General features: G+C 46.0%; 1 protein-coding gene across 6 annotated transcripts in view; it reads right to left on the bottom strand.

Annotated features, from left to right (window-relative positions):
- Positions 1 to 19,466, bottom strand: part of LOC116946533 (high affinity 3',5'-cyclic-AMP phosphodiesterase 7A-like) — a 119,475-nt gene that overhangs the window by 47,813 nt on the left and 52,196 nt on the right. For 2 of the 6 annotated variants that reach the window (XM_076070120.1, XM_076070122.1), the window contains exon 1: positions 18,219 to 18,571. The exons of the other annotated variants lie outside the window; for them this stretch is intronic. In XM_076070120.1, the coding sequence (XP_075926235.1) occupies positions 18,219 to 18,290 (72 nt within the window). In that variant the 5' untranslated portion in view covers positions 18,291 to 18,571. Of the gene's footprint in view, positions 1 to 18,218; positions 18,572 to 19,466 lie in introns of those variants that run through there. 6 annotated transcript variants of the gene reach the window in all.

Below are 19,466 nucleotides of genomic sequence, written 5' to 3'. Positions count from 1 at the left end.
GATGGCACTCACCACCTTAAATATCTTCCATGGACAATCCCCGGCCTACATCTCCCATCTCGTCTCCCTCTACCCCCCTCCACGCACTCTCCCACCTCTCCCCTCTCGTCTCCCTCTACCCCCCTCCACGCTCTCTCCTACCTCTCGTATCACTCTACCCCCTCCACGCTCTCTCCTACCTCTCGTTTCACTCTACCCCCCTCCACGCACTCTCCTACCTCTCCCCTCTCGTCTCACTCTACTACTCCCCTATGCCCGCTGTCTGCTCCATCAACGCAAAGCTCTTTGTCTAAACCCCCAGTCACCCACTGCTCAAAGGGAGATCACCCATTCGCCACCTCCGCTGCCTCCATTTGCTGGAACTCCATTCCCATCGCTAGCCAATCAGTAAATTCAGTAAATCCTTTTATATACATTTATAGTTCATTACCTTTTTGGTCCTCCTGTGAGATACGAACGGGCACAGAGCGGTGGTTCGCCGCAAATTGTGAGAGAGAGAAAATCTCGGTGAATGACGTCCGGTATACGTGGTCCCAACAAACTTTGCTGGCAAGGGATGACTTGTTACAATAAAAGTGTAATGGCCAGCCTAAACATGTGCCCAGGAACAAAAAAAGCAACGGCATAACTAGCCAATGCCAAGAACACATGTTCAAAGGTTTTTGGGAACATAATGCCATACTTTCAAGATCAGATGGTTTGAAACTTGGTTCCAAGAGACCTTGCAAAATGAATTTTGAGCCACTATTTCGATCGAAATGAGCTTGAATTCCAGCTGTTGCCCGTGGGAGCTGTGTGGATTTGCCAAACGGCATTCCATTATTAAAATGAGCTTCATGAAACACAATTTATGAAATGTGTGGTCGCACCGTGGTGGACAAGCATCCTCGTAAGAACTTCACAAACGACAGGGATGATGTAACCCAATCGCCAGGTGAGGATTTATTAATTTATTTTATATTTCACTACAATGCTGGAAGACAGACGGGTAGTACATTTGCAAAAAGCACTTCAAACAACGCTTCACTTCGCTGAGCTGTCCGTGCAAGCCTCGACAATTCTTATGGCGGGATCAGACGTACATTTGCTGGTCTTTTACACAACACAATAAAAAAAAAATCTGCGTCACCGAGCCAAGCGATGAACAGATTACGCTCCTGTACCGGTGACGTAAATGCGAAGCAGGCTTAGCGACGACAATTCAATGATCACAGCTAGAAGGGGCTACCGGCAAAATTCCTATGTTCGTCGTAATAATACAGACAATACTGGATGACAGGTTGTTTTATAGAAGGAAAGCTATGTTACTTTACATTCAGGAAAACGTTTGGGGGCAAGGATTCACCCACGATGCATTACTATAATGGAATACATGGCAGTGTAAGCGACGGTGGTGATCTATTTAATACGTCATGTTCACTGCAGCCAATGCAGCGCGGGTTGGACTTGAAGGAAGAAACGTTGCCCTAAAGAAGTGGTTCATGTTAACCTGGGGTGCGAGATGCCCTTTCTGGCGGTGCGAGACATGGCCAGATTTTTTTTAGAAGGTAAATCATCGAAATACAAATTAAGCATGGGCACATAAGTGTAACCACTGTGTTTCATCAAACCTATGTATTTATTAACATTTTACATTTTTTTCCAATTGAGAACCAAACGGGTGCAAGGCTGCGGTAAAGGTTAAGAACCACTGCTCTAAAACAAGCGGGACCTCATATTCTTAGCTCTTTCGGTAAAGTCACGTTGAAGGGAAACAATAAAATAATAAAAAATATATAAAACAATAATATATTTTATTATTTTATTGTTTCCCTTCAACGTGACTTTACCGAAAGAGCTAAGAATATGAATTACTGCAGTCACGAAAGCTTTAAATCAAAACTTAAGCGGGACCTCTTTGACGAATCACACTAATTTTATTTCCACTAACTTTTAACCGATTTGGCTAAGATGGCAAAGACGAAGCCGCACCTGCTCCCGGTGCAAAGGTGTATGTATGTGTGTAAACTACTTATGTATGTTGAACTTATTTTTCACACTTTACGTAGCCAACCGTGCTAATCGGAGGTGCAGGGGAAGGATAAAAGGCTAAGCACAAAAAGCAGTTCTAAAGAAATGAGTTGTCAATCCAGATTAAAAAAGTGCATAGCTTCAGTGGCTTCCTAATATCGAAAAGGAGGAGGGTTCCAGACGGCCACAGAAGTGCATCTGAAAGCGCGCGATGCAGTGACAGTCTTTGGTCGATGGTTAGGTGAGGAATTGTGGGAAGAGCGGGTGGGGTGAGTCAGGTGGCCGGACCAGGCACTTAGTAGCCGATTTGTGGATGGTGGCATTGGCATAGAAAAATCGTACTTGATGGCTATAAAGTCAGTACGTAATAATTAACAAAGATATTACAAATGTGATTGGCACATAAAATAAATAAAAATTTTGCTGCATTTAGTTTGGTGTCGAGGAGCGGTGGCGCCGCAATTAGCATGCTGTGCAGTCATTTCCAGGAACCGAGTTCAATTCCTGGCCAAGGCTAACGTAAGTTGCGGGCGTTATATGAACTTGTACTGGGCACCAACCTGCACTCACCAGGGTGGAAGTATGGTCAAACAACCCCCAAGATGGACACCACATGGGGAGACCTTCATCTAGCAGGGGGGTGACAGATATCTGCAAACTATTGCATCGTTAGGTGAGTGGCAAACACGGTGCGCGTTAGCAATTACACAACGTCCAGCCTCCACAGGTGGCCTCCGACACACTCCGACTCTGTGCTCATGAACACCATTCTGTGCCGCAAAACTTGATCAATTATTATTCATTTAATGATTGGGTAAGGTGCTGACCGCCCCCCCCCCCCCCCACAGCACCACGTAACCCCTCCACCACCATTCCAGTGGGTGTCTAAGTTTTCGAGGTCCGTCTTGGGTGCAAGATTTTTTTGTACTGCGCTCCTGCATTTTGGGTTTATTTGCTGACGGCTCTTAACGCCACAATAGTTAAAGAATGACGTTATAGACGTCCCGGGTTGAAATCGCCAATGTCCGCAAGGTAAAATTATATTTTGTTGAAAAAATAAAAAGAGGACTTGTGTAGGACAAGTTAGGTGATAGTTAATACCGAGCGCTGGCAGCATTTAGTTTAGAGTATTTGGCTACTGCTACAATGTCCAGGTGACAAGCCACTTCGTTGAGCTATCATTTGTGGCCAGGCCGCTTCTAAAAAAAGAGAAATATACCTCAGAGGGCCTTACCTGGTAAAACAACAAATAAGTTTTAGTTTAGTTAAAAGTAATGGCTGCATGCATTCAATGTTGATTAAAGAGGGTGTACAAAGTTCCGGGAGCCCGGTATAAGACGGTATTCGCGGGCACGCAGACGGAATGCGTCAGAATCAGAATCCTCATTCATCGTGGAGAAATCCGATGAGCTGTGAAGCTCTTTTTCACAGATGTCCAGTGTCGGCGTCGTCGGCGGCTGCCGCCGTACGCTTCTAACACGAGGAGGCCTGTTCGCGCTGAACATGCGTCTCCCGTCCAGGGATCGGCTGATGCCCGCTGCTGCTGCTGCTGTCACTGCTGCTGCTGCTGTCACTGCTGCTGCTGTCACTACTGCTGCTGCTGTCACTGCTGCTGCTGTCACTACTGCTGCTGCTATCACTACTGCTGCTGCTGTCACTACTGCTGCTGCTGTCACTGCTGCTGCTGTCACTACTGCTGCTACACCGAACGTGGCGGCGGGGGGCGGCGGCGAAGCTGCGCGTGAGAGCGCACGCCATCGGGCAGCCTGCCAGCCGAGCTGTCGGAGCCAGCCTGAACCATCATGAGCCAGCCAGAGCGGCTCCAGCCATCCCTCGTGTTCACCACACAAGGGCCCCCCCCCCCCCTTCCTCTTTACTCACGGCTTCGGTCAGAGCGGGTCTCACACGTTCGCGCCGAGCGTTTTGAACGCATACCTCGAATAACCAACGGGGGGAGACGTGCCCAGTCGGGCGTTCTATTTGGCATGCCAAGGGGACTATTTCACGATGATTAAAGCACAACGGAGACGTTTCAATGTGTGCCTTTGTAATGAATTGTAAACGTTGAGCAACGGTGCGGTTCTAATGGAATCCGTATGGATTTGCCACACAGGCATGTAAGTCGGACAACAATTTTGGAATGTATTACATTTCAGCAAGTGCAGCGCCATCTCTTGTGTCACGATTTAAGGCGAGCTCAACCAGGACACATGGCGGGTTGGCAGCACCGCCACCTGTCACGTAGCCCCACCCACTATGACATAGCCACACCCACTCAACAGATAGTCCGCCAGGCACAGCGAATTGCCTCCTCTTCTCATCAAACCCTGCCGAGGGCTTTGCCGATCATGCCCACTACTCCTGGTAGCTCCAGTGGACAGCGGATGAAGGATTAAGAGGGATCATAACGTCATGTCGATGCATTTTATTACAAAAGTGATTTCACTCTACTATGTTTTAACTGCAGAAAGAAACTCAAGTTATATCCAGATGTTTTATAACTACCCACTTTCAATCGCATATGGGTCAGAATCCGCACGTGTGAACGTTTGCAAACACGTCCTTCAAAAAAGGTGTTTGTTTGTGTATGCGGTGAGACCATCAACTCGCTATAGTTGATAATCAACATGAATCATGGGTACCACTAACAGGATCTGAATATAGGATCTCAGAAGTACTATAAACTATTTTTTTTATTTTACCAGGTGAGGCCCACTGAGCTATATAGCTTTTTCAAAAGCGATCTGGCTATCACACATGATAGCTCAACGAAGTGGCTTATCATCGCGTGGAAATGTATAGCGGCCAAATACTCAAAACGCGTGATGTTGATTCTAAATGTGGAGGAAAAAACCGGAGGGCCCGAAGAAAAATCCACACGACCACAGGGAGACCATGCAAACTCCAAATATGCTGGTGTCAGGGTCGGGATGGAACACACAACCTCCTGTATAAGAGGCGAGGTAGTTAACATCTCGCCATCATGGCAACCATCTGGACCACGCAGCCACCTGCAGACTCCCAGCATTTCAAATGCGGTTGTATACAAAAAAAGACAAAGATCCCCGTATAGCCTTAACAGACTATAGGGGCAAGTGCTGTTAGCGAGCAGCACCTATGAAGGCCCATTGCGCGCACACACAAAGCCAGTCTTCTTTTCAACGACCAAACGTGAAGCGATAATTCCTGCACAGAATCGATGTCCACCCACGACTTTCCCCACCGAAACACTTTTGCTTGAGCTGCGAAACCAAAAAAAAATCCGTGGTCTTTATGTTGAGGCAAAAATCGCTTTGGAAATAATCCATGGCATACTACAGCGGTGAGTTTGCCTCACCACGTAGGCGGCTGTGGGTACGCCGTGCCATCAAGCTGGGCTGCCGCCGATGTAAAATCCACCGCGTGTCGCGCCACGTTGTGTTGTGGTAAACGCATGCAAACTTCCACGATACGTACTTGCAACATTTTCCGAGGGATTGTTATGTAATCGTTTTCTGAAGAAAAGGAGTAAAAAAAAAAAACCACGTGCACACACAACGTAGGAGAAACAAATTGGATCTTCAAGCCCTTTCTAAACACATGCCCAGGAGGGAATTCCAAGGCCAGGAATCCCATCATCAAAGCCAAGGCTGAAGAGATGCGCAACGATGCCAAGACCCAAGGTTGACGACAGACTACAAAGGTCAGACGTGGCTATCATTCTGAAACTTTTATCTTGTTGTTGTTGTTGTTAAAGAACCATAGGTTGCAGCATACACAATCAATTGTATCTCAACAGATGGCTCCCAGCCAGTAAATACATGACAGTTAAAGGCACGGTATGTAACTGCTCACAGATAGTATCTGGGGAGGTAACAGACAACAACACCAAAGTCCCCAACAATTCAGCAAGCAAGTTTGGAAGTAATGCAGAGCTTGCCCCTGGAAACCAAACCGTGTCAAATTTCAGACTTTTAAGTCTGAGCAGCGGTATCGTAAAAAAACAATTGTTATTATCGAGCCCAGTGCTGCAGTAAACCACATTAGCGAGGCACTTGAACTGCGCTCGTTAGACATTTGCTGAAGGAATATATTAGAAGGGATGGAGGATGAATCAGTTAAGCATTATTTAGAAGTATATGCACGAAGCACGATTAAACTTGAAATGAATGGTGTATATGTGTATAGCTCAGCATATGCACTTTTAAATCTAGATTTAAAAATAACTTCTTTACAGGACAGTTTCTTGCGTTACTTTTGTTGTCCTGCTCCTACACCTGCGATAAGCATGGTTGGTTACGTACCATGCGAAAGAAGTTGAACGACATACAGAGCTTCGCCAACCATGTCAACTTGGACTAAACTGCTGCTAGGCAAGGCCGCTGCGCTCTTGACACTTTAATCAAATTGCAGTTACGTACACCTTGTAACCAGAGAGCATGTTGTCATGCATTTGAAACTCCGGCTGTATTCCCGCAGGTGCCTCGAGGCTCCGACGCACGAGGTGGTGTCACGGAGACGTGACGACGAAAAGCTCCAAGCAGCAGCGACCTCAAAAGCCGATTGTTTCCATCGATAAACGGCGGAGCACTCTCGTGTCGTTCGAAACTGCGGCGCCACGCTGACGTCTCAACGCGTGTACGACAACGCACGCTTCAACGATCAAATGTCTCCTTTATTATTATTATTGTTGTTGTTGTTGTACAAACCCGCACTGTTCTGGGCAGCGGCGACAAAGCATCGAGTGTCACACAGAAGCTTTACCCGCAAGCAAGGCTCGCGTAAGCCGAGGGATTGTGTCCTTGGCGCCTGCATTCGTTACGTGGCTGCACAATCGTCGTGCGTTCCACGCGCGCCAACGAACGATCAACCAGCCAGTCGCTTAAACAGCCCACGGGGTCAGGCGATAATTTCATAACCTCCCGTGACGTAACAAAAAAAATCCCTACAAGCAAGGTCACCCCCGCCAGCACTAAATCCACCTCTTCCACAACATGTGCGGCGGATAGGCGAGCGCCGTGATGTCATAGCTTGCTTGCACGCGCTGACCGAACCTTGCGTTTGGTGGTTCAAATATGTTGCGCTGCAGTATTCAAGCCGCCGTTTTTAATCCTGACATGTACAAAAAATGCACGCGAGTCCATGAATTAGGCCGTCCTAATGGCAAAGTTGGCTACGTACGGTGCGAAAGAATTTCAACGTACGTGCATACATAATAGAAATATACCGAAGGAGACCTCAAAGGCATTGTAAACGATAACATCCAAAGGCTCAGGAGCAGCACTGTGTGAGTAATCCAAGAGGATACCTACCCCCTTTCAAAGTACACTACGATTAAGTGGGCCAGAATTTGCCCACAGTTTTCTTCCCAAAATCAGTTGAGGATAGCTTTCAAGGTCTTTGATCCCCCGTGAACACAATGGCCTATTCTGGCAAATGACGTCATTGGATTTTTCACCTCCACTTTGCAGCTGACAGCTCAATCTGGTATTCACTCCCCTGCAGAAATTACCAAGTATTTTTCAGACGACGAAAATTGTTGAGCACCCATTGCATTCGCCCTTGGCTCGGTGGCGTTGTGGTGTTTCCCCACCTTGACTCACAATTGCAGGATCAGGACGTCCAATCGTCGAGAAGGGGTCGGACGAGGCCATCATCCTTCCACGGTTGATAAAACTAAATTATCCCAAAACAACTTTTTTTTACAAGGTAAGACAAGCTGAGCTATATCGCTCTTCTTCAGAAGCGACCTGGCAATCACAAATGATAGCTCAACGAAGTGGCTTATCATGTGGAAATGTACAGCAGCCAAACACTCTGAACACACGTTGATTCTAAACGTGGAGGGAAAAGTGCATGCGACCACGGGCAGAGAGACATGCCAACTCCCGAATACACAGGCGTCAGGGTCGGGATCAAACCCACGACCTCTTGGAAACAAGGCGAGGGAGTTAACATCTCACCACCGTAACACCCCAAAAAAATGTTACTACCGTACTCGCACAGATTTTAGCGGTTGTGCTCCCATGCGTTTCAGGTCGAACCGTGTGATGTTTGCCACGATGTACGTTTTGTTCCCATGTACTGGGAGAGTGAATTCCGGAGGAAGGAGACTGGCCTCAACCAGGGGAATGTGGAATTTCCATGAGCTCAGGGCTCGCTGCGAAGACGAGTGCCCACCCCATTTCTCATCATTAGAGCAACTGAACGCGTTCTGATCTTCTGCCAAGAGTATTCACCCACTTCCTAAATCATGCATTATTAAGTTCGAAGGGCAAGACGTGCCAAACTTTAATATGCTGGCCTCTCTACATGCACCGGCGAAATGTCACATATCAATGCATGAATTTACTACTTTTGTCCCGTCTGTACCTCTCCTCATTTAGATCCGGTCTCGTTTTTACCAAATTAAGTTTCACATTCTTCTTCCTCGTTTTGTGTAAATTGTACCGCTTTATCCATTGTGGTCATCAACAAAATACCGCATATATTTTGCAGGTATAAAAAAGTCAACAATTATTTAGCACAACATCTGCTAAATGGATAATGAACTGGAGATTATTCATAATGGAATCAATGCAGCCACGCGAGTATAAACCAGCACATGAACTCTGGTCATCCTCGCAGCGGCTTTTGAACTGACCATTGAACAAAGACGGTCACCGCATGAAGCGCTTTCAAATGCGGCCGTCTGGAACCCTCTTCCTTCCTATATTCGGAAGTCACAGGAGCTGTGCACTTTAACATCTAGATTGAACACTCATTTATTTTGGTACTGCTTTTTGTGTTTAGTTTGTCGTCCTTCCCTCGCAACCTCCAATTATCACGGTTTGCTATGTATGGTGCAAAAGAAGGTCAACATACATACATACATGTGCTCTGACTTGTAGAAGCAGTTCTTTCAATCTCTACACTTTTAAAACCAGGTTACATCTCCGAGTTATGAATGTCATCAATAATACACTTCTGTGAATATGCCGAGAGGATTTAAATGGTGCTCCTCTGCCACAGCTCCCCTTACAATGAGGCAGCATCAAAACGTAGCGTTTGATTGAGGGCTTTGTGAATAAGTAAATTACATGAATATTGTAGGCATGAGAGAATGCCATTGATGAATACCATTTTTTTTTTACAATTTAAGAGCCTCCGATTAGAACTGTTGGCTACGTACGGTGCGAAAGGTCAACATACATACAAGAGCACATTTAAGCCTTAGAGCTGTGAACCTATTAGGAAGTCAACTAATTTGTGCTCAAAAGCATCTGTAACGTGCCAACATTAATCTCCACCCAATTATCACCACAAGCGTATTCAGCACCATCATTAACCATTACTTCATTTCGCAAACAAGTGCTCCTATTCCGTGCACATGTTGTTTAAAACGATGGAGATCATTGCAATTCGCACAATTTGCAGCTTGTGTTTTATTGCACAACGGCCGATTTGGTTGCAGCTATGCAATGTGCCGCAGCATGCTAACCCTTGCAATTAATTGCACGCAGTGATACAGAATAGCTACAAGCGAATACATTGGGCAGCATCGTAAACCGTTAAAGGCTTTGCCAGGTGCGTGTCAAAGCTGAATAAGCACCTGTGGTTGATTGCATGACAAAGCTTGAGTGAAAATTGCCCTCTGTTCCCAAGATGAGTCAACATATAAACGAATGGAAACGTTCACTTAAAGAGTAATTTGATGAAGCCAGCCACTGGTGCCCAACAGACTGGACATCTGTGAAAAAGAGCTTTACAGCTCATAGGATTTCTCCAGTATAAATAAACATTCTGGGTGGGGCGGTGGTGGCATGGTGGGTGGCACCACGCTGCGAGTGCAGCGAGCCGAGGGGATTCCCAGCCATGACCAACGTCAAGTGACTGCTACTGTGGCACCCAACACCTTCACCGACTCGCACTTGACCAGTGTGGTGAAGTATGGTCAAACAAACCCACATGATCAAGGAGCAGGAGGGCCTTCAAGTTTATGGGTGCCGAAATGGCAAGATGTCATCCCTCTCCCCTGGTATGCAGGAGGTCGTGGGTTCGATGCCGCCCCTGACGCCTGCTGCATATTTGGAGTTTGCACGTCTCTCTCCTCATGGTTGCGTGGATTTTTCTCTGGGCCCTCCAGTTTTTCCCTCCACGTTTAGAATTAACATCAAGCGTTTAGAGTATTTGGCTTCTATACATTTGCTCAGGATAAGCGATTGTGTTGAGCTATCATTTGCGATAGGCAGGTCGTTTCTTAAAGAGCAACATAGCTCAGTGGGGCCTTACCTAGAAAAAATCAACAGTTTTTGTTTTAATAATAGGGGTTTTCCCCTTTTTTTGGCAAGAAAACAGAAACCTTTTTACAAGGATTCATGTCTGCATTAACCACAATACCTGCAGTCAAAATGCAAACAAAAAACATACTATGATAATATATGCATTGTCCTTGAAACTGATTGGTCCACACCAAAGAAAGCCGTCCCTTGGTGTGGACCAATCAGTTTCAAGGACAATGCATATATTATCATAGTATGTTTTATGTTTGCATTTTTACTGCAGGTATTGTGGTTAATGCAGACATAAATCCTTGTAAAAAGGTTTCAGTTTTGTTGCCAGAAAAAAGGGGAAAACCCCTATTATTACATTTTGGTACTGGCAAAGGAGGTCTAATGATAAAGTTTTTGTTTTGTTTAACACAGGTGAGATATCAGAGAGACCAGGGGTGAGCCTCATTTAGAAGAGTGACCTGGGTCACAAAAATGACAAAAGAAAAATAAATAAAATAAAGTACAGCAGTGAAGTGAACCGAAATCATGGCAAAAACAACTTCATCCAACAGCGGCCTGATCATGGCTGATGATGATGATTGAGAGAAGGCGGTACATTTGACCTAAAAAGGTCTCAAGATTATAAACTAGACTACACAGTAATGCCCGAGCGCTCCAGGGCATTACGCCTTGCAATTGTCCAACAAATAACAGCCTCGAGATCCGGTCAGAGGATTTCCACTAAGTAACAAATGCAAGTTGTGTTAAGTGACGGACGATAATCTGGGACAGTGTTGAGCGAAGGCCACAGAGTCAGTCGACGGGCTGACTACGTGTGCATTATTTACACCAAGGGTCAGCAACCTGTGGCTCTTTAAGGGCTGCTTTGTGACGTTAATTATTGAGGATCACCATCTCGTATTCACATTGCATTTTGGCTCTTGAAATATTAAGATTTTATTCTCTTACAGAATTCGAAAAAAAATAGCTCTTCTTGTTATTTTGGTTGCCGACCCCTGGTCTATACGTGCGGGTGGGGATGCTGACAAATTCGAAAATTATAAGGAATGCCGCACATTCATAAGCTCGTCCGGAGAGAGCCAATAGGCCAATGGAATAGAGCACATGTTGTATTTTACTGTATATGTGGCCACAACCGAGGTGTGATTATGTACGCTGTTACTTTAAAACAATTATTGCGTGAACAGGGATCAAAAAATTACGCAGCGCATTATCACTCGTGCGGACTTGTTTGAGCGCTGTGATGCACACAGCTTGTTGAGCCAGTGACATTGACATTATCCTTCTCTTTCACCCAGGCCCCCTTGACAGCACAGACGCAAAGAGAGTCTCAGCCAAAGATATTTCCCGAACACTCCTTCGCAGCTCCATCTCACCCTGCTGCAAAAGCAGACTTCTGTGATCAAATTATCAAATAGTATAGGTGAACAGCCCCCAATCAACCTTTGCTCAGTGGAAGGTTTCTTATTCTCCTCTGCTACTCCCAGTCTTGAACTCCAGTGCTGTCGACTTCCTTGCCCCAGTTCAAATCCAGGCTCACAGCCATCGTCTTCTCCTCTGCCCAAGACAGACCGCCTCCTTTTCTCCATCAAATAAATATGAAAAATTTCACGCACAGCACCTTGAGACGCTGTTGCATTTACACGCTATCAAAACAAAGATTCCGCCGTATAGACTGTAACAGACTTTTGGGGAAAGTGCTGTTAGCGAGCACCTATTAAGGCCGGCACGGCCCACGAGGGGGTGGGTGGCCAGCACCACGCCCGGCCGCCTTGGTCTCCCAAGTGGCGATGCTATACACTATATACACATACACACACGTAATGTATTGCGATTGTACTGGACTGCATCGCCCACACAGCTTAACCCAATGAAACAATATTTGCACACATCAACGGACAGGTACAATGTTATCGAATGTCCTTGGTTACCACGCCACCTAAAACCAACAGGTAGTTTAGTCACCAACAAACTATCTCTCCACGGTTGCGCTTCACCAGAAAGAAAGGTCCCCGTTGAAATGCAGACGCTATAAAAGTCCCGTGTTGTGTTGTACAAACAGCAGGGCTGTGAAGCTGGGGGGGGGGCAGGGGGGTCACCGACAAGTGACATTTACCGGCTGGTGCTGCTAGGGTTACTGGTCGGAAAATACCTCCTCCGAATCGTTATGGGGGTGGTGGTGGGGGGAAGCGCACTTGGTGGAGCATACAAGCGGCAGTGTCCGCGTTGGCAAGTGATCGCATGAGATTTGAATGTCGGTGCGTGTCTGCGCGTGTCTACGGCGCACGAGACTTGACAGCGCTGTGCACACGGCGATCCTCTACCCGCTACGAACGGCATCCCTCGTGTCGCTGGAGCGGTGGCGCCCAGTGTGGTCTGCGCAGTGCAACGCGAGCCCTGGCAAACCTGAGTTTGATTTCCAGTGTCACAGTTAACATTGGTGGCATGAGACAACCAAAAACCGGTCCAGGGCCTCTCTTCGCCAAACCGTACTGACCTGCGTACGGCAAAACAACCCGAACAGTCGATAAGGCACGGGGGAGATTTTAATCCAGCAACGGATTGGCAAGGGCTATAAACAATACTAGGTTTTCACACTCTTTCCACCATTTTCGTCCGTACACACTTTGCAGACTCTTTCGGATGTAATCGTCTCAAAGGCGCGGGAGGATACACCGTGATGTGTTGTGGAGAGACGAGGTGCGTGCTTATTGAATTGATAACAGTTTCGGGGCACGGTGTACTGAAATTATTTTGGCATACATAATTCAAACATGTTTACGAGACGTGCCGTGGCTGTTGCTCTGATTTTGCACCCCTCCGTAGCTCTGCAGTGGGATTCCGCTAATGCCACAGGAGCCCTGTCTTTATTCACAAAGCCTGCTGCATATGCTATTTCGCCTGCCAACAGCACAAGCAATATATATACTCATGAGGTTGAATATGTGAAAATTGGACTACCGTACGCGTTTTACTTTTCAAAAGCAAGGTAGCAAATGCACCATTTTAATAATTTCCCTTTTGTTTACTTTCTGAGACGGTGACATCAAAAGGCGAAAAGGAGAGAACGTTACCTTCCAAGGTGGCGTGGCCCCAGCTTCAAGCCATTCTTTCAAGGCTCCCTGCCTGACATTTCCAAAAATGTTAACGCCTTACCAGCATGCCAAGCGAATAAAAAAGGGCTCTTTCGAGATAATCTGTTGCTGGACAATACCGCCGCAGATTCTATCTCTAGGTTGCACGCCTTTTGGCACTTCTGGTCTAACACCGTTTGAGACAAAGCTCAAAAGAAAGCTCTGGTGTGGACCAATCAGTTCCAAGGACAATGCATGCATACATTATCAGAGGATGTTTTTTGTTTGCATTCTGACCACAAGTGTTGTGGTTAATGCAGACATGATTCCTAGTAAAAAGGTTTCAGTTTTATTGCCAGAAAAAAAAGGGGAAAAACCTATTATTATAATTTTGGTACTGGCAAAGGAGGTCCCGTGATGAAATATTTCACTCAAGCTCGCCAACTCTGCGAACGTGAATGATATACCGTACACACACTCACAGTTAACGTTTACGTCGTTGCAATTGGCACCAACGGCAAGACGACGACCATGACGTGTGCGCCACGCATGGAGAATGCAGCGGAGATAGCGTAGCGTGCTGAAAGCAGTGTCCCACCACTTTCAGCGCCGTGTATTATGGTATAGCAAGGGAAAATGTGGGTCAAAAAAGTGTTTAAAAAAATACGAGGACGAAGCAATTAATACTCAAGTGGCTCAAATGTGCTTCAAGACAATTATTTGGTTGGAATGACATTTCAAGCTCCCTTTGCTATGAATGTACAATATTCCCTCGTTATTCACAAACTTGCTGTCCGCAAATCGCATCTGGAACTCTACACGACTGCAGCGAGAGAGAAATAAATTGATGAGATAAAGCGATGGAGATAAAGCGATGATGCCATAGCATCATCATAATTTAAGGTTAATTCATTTATAAACTATCATTTAATACTTTAACATTGATTTGTATTTACTTTATGTACATTACAACCAATTTAAATTATTTTATGTTGTGATACTTTTCATGTATTTAACATCTTATTTACGTATTTATTTCAGGCAATTCATTTTTGGAGGCCAATATCATTATTTGATATTCACGAGGCATCTCCGGAACGTATCCCTCGTGAATAACAAGGGATTACTGTAATAGGTTCCAAGTTTCGAAGAATAATGAAAATTATTACACGGACAATTAAAAAAATATTGCAGACAACCGAAACTATAATTAACTTCATTAAGATCCAGGTTCTGACGTCAAGACTTCTGAAATATACATGGCTACTTCATTGACCTCCAGGGCGAGAAGTTACTGCAGCTGGCATTAAAGCCACAAGACCTTCCCAAATCGTTAGGCAGATTGCTATCAAGTGTTGCTTGTAAGTTATGCATTCCTGGTTAACGTTTATTGTACAACTAGCCATGGGTTTATGTGCATGCATACAAGAGAGTCTACGGATTCGAGGTTGTTACAAACATGTGGATTTGGCAATCGTGCAATTACACCAATTACGTTGTAACGGTCGCGGTTAAATATACTCGCCACATTCGACTTCCACATTCAGATATCAGGCCAAGGCTCTCTGCACAACACTAACTTTCCACTTCTTACAGAGCTCACTCAATAATACACGTATTTTGTCGAAATAGCAAGCATAACAGATATAATGTATAATGCATGAAAGAAACTAGGCCAATATCACATGCCGATAAATTATCTGAGAATTCACTTTTTCAATGCGGCTCATGCTGCATTACAGGTGCACGTCATCTGTCCGCACAGAGTTTCAAGTGCCTGTCAAACACTTTTCGAAATTGATTTCTTATACGTAATAACACATGTATAGATGCCCCACAGCGATTACACATTGCGGTGTCGAGATGTTAATTACCTCGCCTGATAAACAGGAGATCGTGGGTTCGATCCAGACCCTGACGTCTGTATATTTGAAATAAATCGCGACGTTTCGGGCGCAACACAAGCGTCCGTCATCAGGTGGGGAAAAAGCACCTGATGACAGACGCTTGTGTTGCGTCCGAAACGTCGTGATTTATTTTCTACCCACGTGACTTTACCGAAAGAACCAAAGAGTATGGATTCCTGCAGTCACGAAAGCTTCAAACCAAGATTGTATATTTAAAGTTTGCATGTTCTGCCTTTGGTCGTGTTGATTTTTCTCCAGGGCCTCCGGTTTTCCCTTGGACATTGAGAATCAGCATCACGCGTTCAGAGTGTTTGGCTGCTGCTGTTCACTTCCACATGATGACGAGCCACTTCGTTGAGCTATCATTTGTAGTCGCCAGGTCGCATCTTGCAAAAGAACTACACAGCTCAGTGGGCCTGACCTGGTTAAAATAAAATAAAAACGACAACAATTTGGTTACTGGCAATTACGCCCCGCAGATCATTGATCCAAAGGGTGGCGGTCAAGCCAAAGCGAGTTCAATCCCTTGCATCCTTAAGCAGTCGTCTACCTTTGTCGCGTGTTGATGCGACGCTACTTCCTCTTGGCATGCGCACGAGAGCTGGGCGCTGCAGCAACTCGGCCCCCTACGCCGTGCCGCAGCTTGGCTGGCGCATCGCGGCTGGCGCATCGTGGCGACGGTGCCGCCCGGGGGAAACCGCACGTGTGCTGCGCGGTGGAAGCGCCGCTTCACTGGCAACACGAGCGCATCGATCCGGAAAGCGCACGCGCAGTCATCAGCCGCGCTTTCGTCACGCGCGACGGGTTCTCTCCCACGGCGGGGCACATGAGCAACGTCGTGCGACGCGCCAGGATGAACGTGCGCAGTGAAGTGTGGTCGCATGTCGGCAGGTCACTAGTGAAGGATTGAGATTTATGCTGTGCGACTTCACAGCTGTTACGTTTCACCTTTATTTCGTGTGGCGGCGGCTAATGTAGATGCAGAGCAACAACATAAATTTCACATTCACGTGGTCAAGCCAGATAACCGCGTCAGGAGTAGCGGAGTGTACATCGCTGTGATGTCTCCTTCGTATTTGTAAATTGGGCATTTTTGTCGTTGTGTTGTATGGTCTGTTCTGGATGACTGGTCGCACACTGGAGAGTTTTTTTTATTTTTTATATATGCATCAGGTATCCGCATCTACTACCATGGATTGTGCAGTGGATACGATTTAGGGTGCATCATTAGCTTCGTGGAAGATCAAACCCAGGGATCATTTGTGTTGGGTCTTTCACAAGGTGTATGTTTGAAAGTTATTTTCTTTGTGAACTGTTACGTTACATGCTCTTGAGTAATGGTTCTTAAATTTTAGGCCAACGTAGTTTACAGGACACAGTGTCTAATGGTACCATAATTTGCTTGCGAAATATAATCCTCTATCCCCTGCGGTTCTATCGCTCATATCAAACTGCTATGAACAAAATAAAAATTCTGGAATTTGATTCCTCCAAACCTCACTATTGCTGCCCCGTGTAACTGCCTGTTCTGCGGATCCCTTTGCTTGCAGCTACGGGGGGCCTGTGACCTACTGAGCAATGGAAAAACCCAACGGAAATGTGGATGGAAAATACGAAAATTAATAATCACGTTGAAGTGAAAATCTCTTTTATATATTGCCGTTCCTATTTAATTATCACAAGCTATAGGGATAGTGAACGGTAAAGCAATGTCTACAGTGTGTCTGCGTTGGTGTTTACATCACTTGGCTCATCAACTGGTTTGTACCATATTCGCATTAACGTTGTAGTTTCAATCAACATACGCTTGCCACTTATTTTTTTGCTGTCCACGTGACCTCTTAAAGGGGTGCCCCGTACATAAATAACTGTGAGAATAGCCGGGAGAATGTCCACTACACTTGGGAAGCAAACTCACCATGAGCCGGTCGTAACCAGCTGAGTTGTGCACTGTGCTCTGCGTAAGAGGCACACTCAGAAAGTGAAAATGTATTTATACTGGAGGAATCCGATGAGATGTAAAGCTCTTTTTCACAGATGGCTAGTAGGGGCGGGTCACAACGTTACAAAAACAAACAGTAGAAAAACACAATAGGAGTGCAAAGTATATGAAAGGAAAGAAAAAAAATCGCAAAAATATATACAAATAAACATAACCTATTTTTATTTTACCAGGTAAAAGCCCACCGAGCTACTGGCTTCTTTTTCACAAGTGACTTGGCCACAAACGAAGTGGCCTATCAATGTGAAGTGCATGTTTGTGAGCCAATATAAAATCAAACCATGCACGAGCGTGTTCTGCGTTGGTGAAGACGGCCCATTTAACGCACGTGCGAATCTACGCGCAACATCAGCGGTTCGCGGTTAGCTTGCAACTGTCAGAAACCAAAGAGCGGCAGTGCTTAACACCACTGCCCACTTCCTTCCATCAGTCGCTGGCAGCACTGCAGATATTCATCACGAGGCTACTCCTGGGGCCATCCATCGACTCACCCCTGGACCTCAACAGACCAACGTCGTTCATCTATTTGCCACCAAACCAAACGAAGAGGAGGCGCGCGTTCGATCTCACGAAACTTTGCCTGCGACGACCATGGCCTTTTAGAACATCTACTACACGCACACGAGTACAAAATAAAATAAAATAAACTTTCAAAACACAACCTTTGACATGCGTCTCAAAAAATTACTTTTCAAAACGTTGTTCATTACAACCAATGACGCTTGATAAATTCAGAAGGACAAAGTGTGTGTGTGTGTGCGCATATCTGTACACTCGCAGTGTGAAGACGGCAAATTTGTGTTGTAACGAATCCTTAAATAATGTAGCCTCGTGAGCACCGCTATCACACCACAGCACACTCACGAGCTTTCCAGAATGCTCTGTCCTTTAGCGCAGAACACACGGAGAGAGACCGGGGGGGGGGCAGGTGTTCCGTGTAAGCACGCTTGCCACAGAGCGAGATGCACCCTACCTCCTCCCGGCACCTCCAGAGCCGGCACAGCTGTGCCGCCAGTTTGGAAAGGGCATCCTTAAGCATTGTCATCTTCGGCTTCAACTCTGCGCGGCGAGTATAAACACGAATATTTACAGACGCAACGGCATACGGATACGTGCGTGTGGTTATTACAGTAAATACGCCGTGGTTAAAATTGTAATGTACAATTATCTTCCAAGGGCGGCCGAGGCGTCTCAACCCCTGGCAAAAATTATTCTGAAGATGTCGCTTCTATTTCCGCAGCGTCCTTCATTGCCAACGCTAAAATGCCCCTCGTTTTATAAAAAAAAAAAAAGACAGTCACCATTGTATTGGTTGGGGAGTGGCGGCGGGGTTGGGGAGGGAAGAGAAAATTAATTTTTAAATCTTACTGTGTCCTGCAGACGATGCTGTAAAGTTTAGCTGGGCTTTAATCCGCCTGTCTGAACAGCGTGGGGCTCAAAGAATTCTGATATACTAATTGCTCTCAAGCAAAGCTGCCCCAGCGGGATTTCCAGTGAACTTCTTCTAATGAGACCTTCACATGTGGTCCAGTGGAAAGGAAAGGAGGAGGAGGCATCGCCGCTGTCTGATATTTATGCCCCTCAAATCCCACTCCTCCTCGAGCCGCCCCCCCCACCCCACCCAGATGCAACCCCCTCCCCACACTCCCCCAGCCGGTGCAGCCCAAAGATGGAGCGGCGTTCACCGTGCGATCCTATTTATATTGGGCTGGCCTTTGCCACAGGCCCATGTGGAGAGAAGGGTACAAACGTTTTGCGAAAGGTGCACGCTCTGTGCTGCCAGACCGTTGTTAATTTCATATATCGCTCTCTCTCTCTCTGTCTCGTGTTCTGCTCGCCTCTGGCAGAAAGCATCCGTTGATGCCAGAACAAGTTGACTCGCAGTGGTGATGCGTGATAAGAGGTCGGATGCATTTTTTTTTTGCCATTTAACTGCAAAATAAAGTCCAACAATTCATCGTATTTTTACGTTACAAAGAAGAGTCTATGTAAATCCTTTATTTAACCAGGAGGAGTCAAATATCCAAAGTGGTTGTTCTAAGGATAGAATGGCCACCAGCATGGGAATGTGGAATTTCCATTGCTGCCTCGGCATCATCAATGGAGCACATCCCCAATGCCCATTTGGGCATGGAAACTATTTGACTTTTGAGAGCCCTTAGAGATGAAGAGTTTGGGTTTCATAGGAGACATGGCTAACCATAGTTTCAGCAAAGTGGAA

Source organism: Petromyzon marinus, chromosome 27, assembly GCF_048934315.1.
Source record: "Petromyzon marinus isolate PM22_M1 ecotype Great Lakes invasive population chromosome 27, UKy_Petmar_22M1.pri1.0, whole genome shotgun sequence".
Lineage (NCBI taxonomy): Eukaryota > Metazoa > Chordata > Hyperoartia > Petromyzontiformes > Petromyzontidae > Petromyzon > Petromyzon marinus.
The sequence above is the reverse complement of the archived record's forward strand: the minus strand, read 5'-3'. Positions and strand labels throughout refer to the sequence as shown.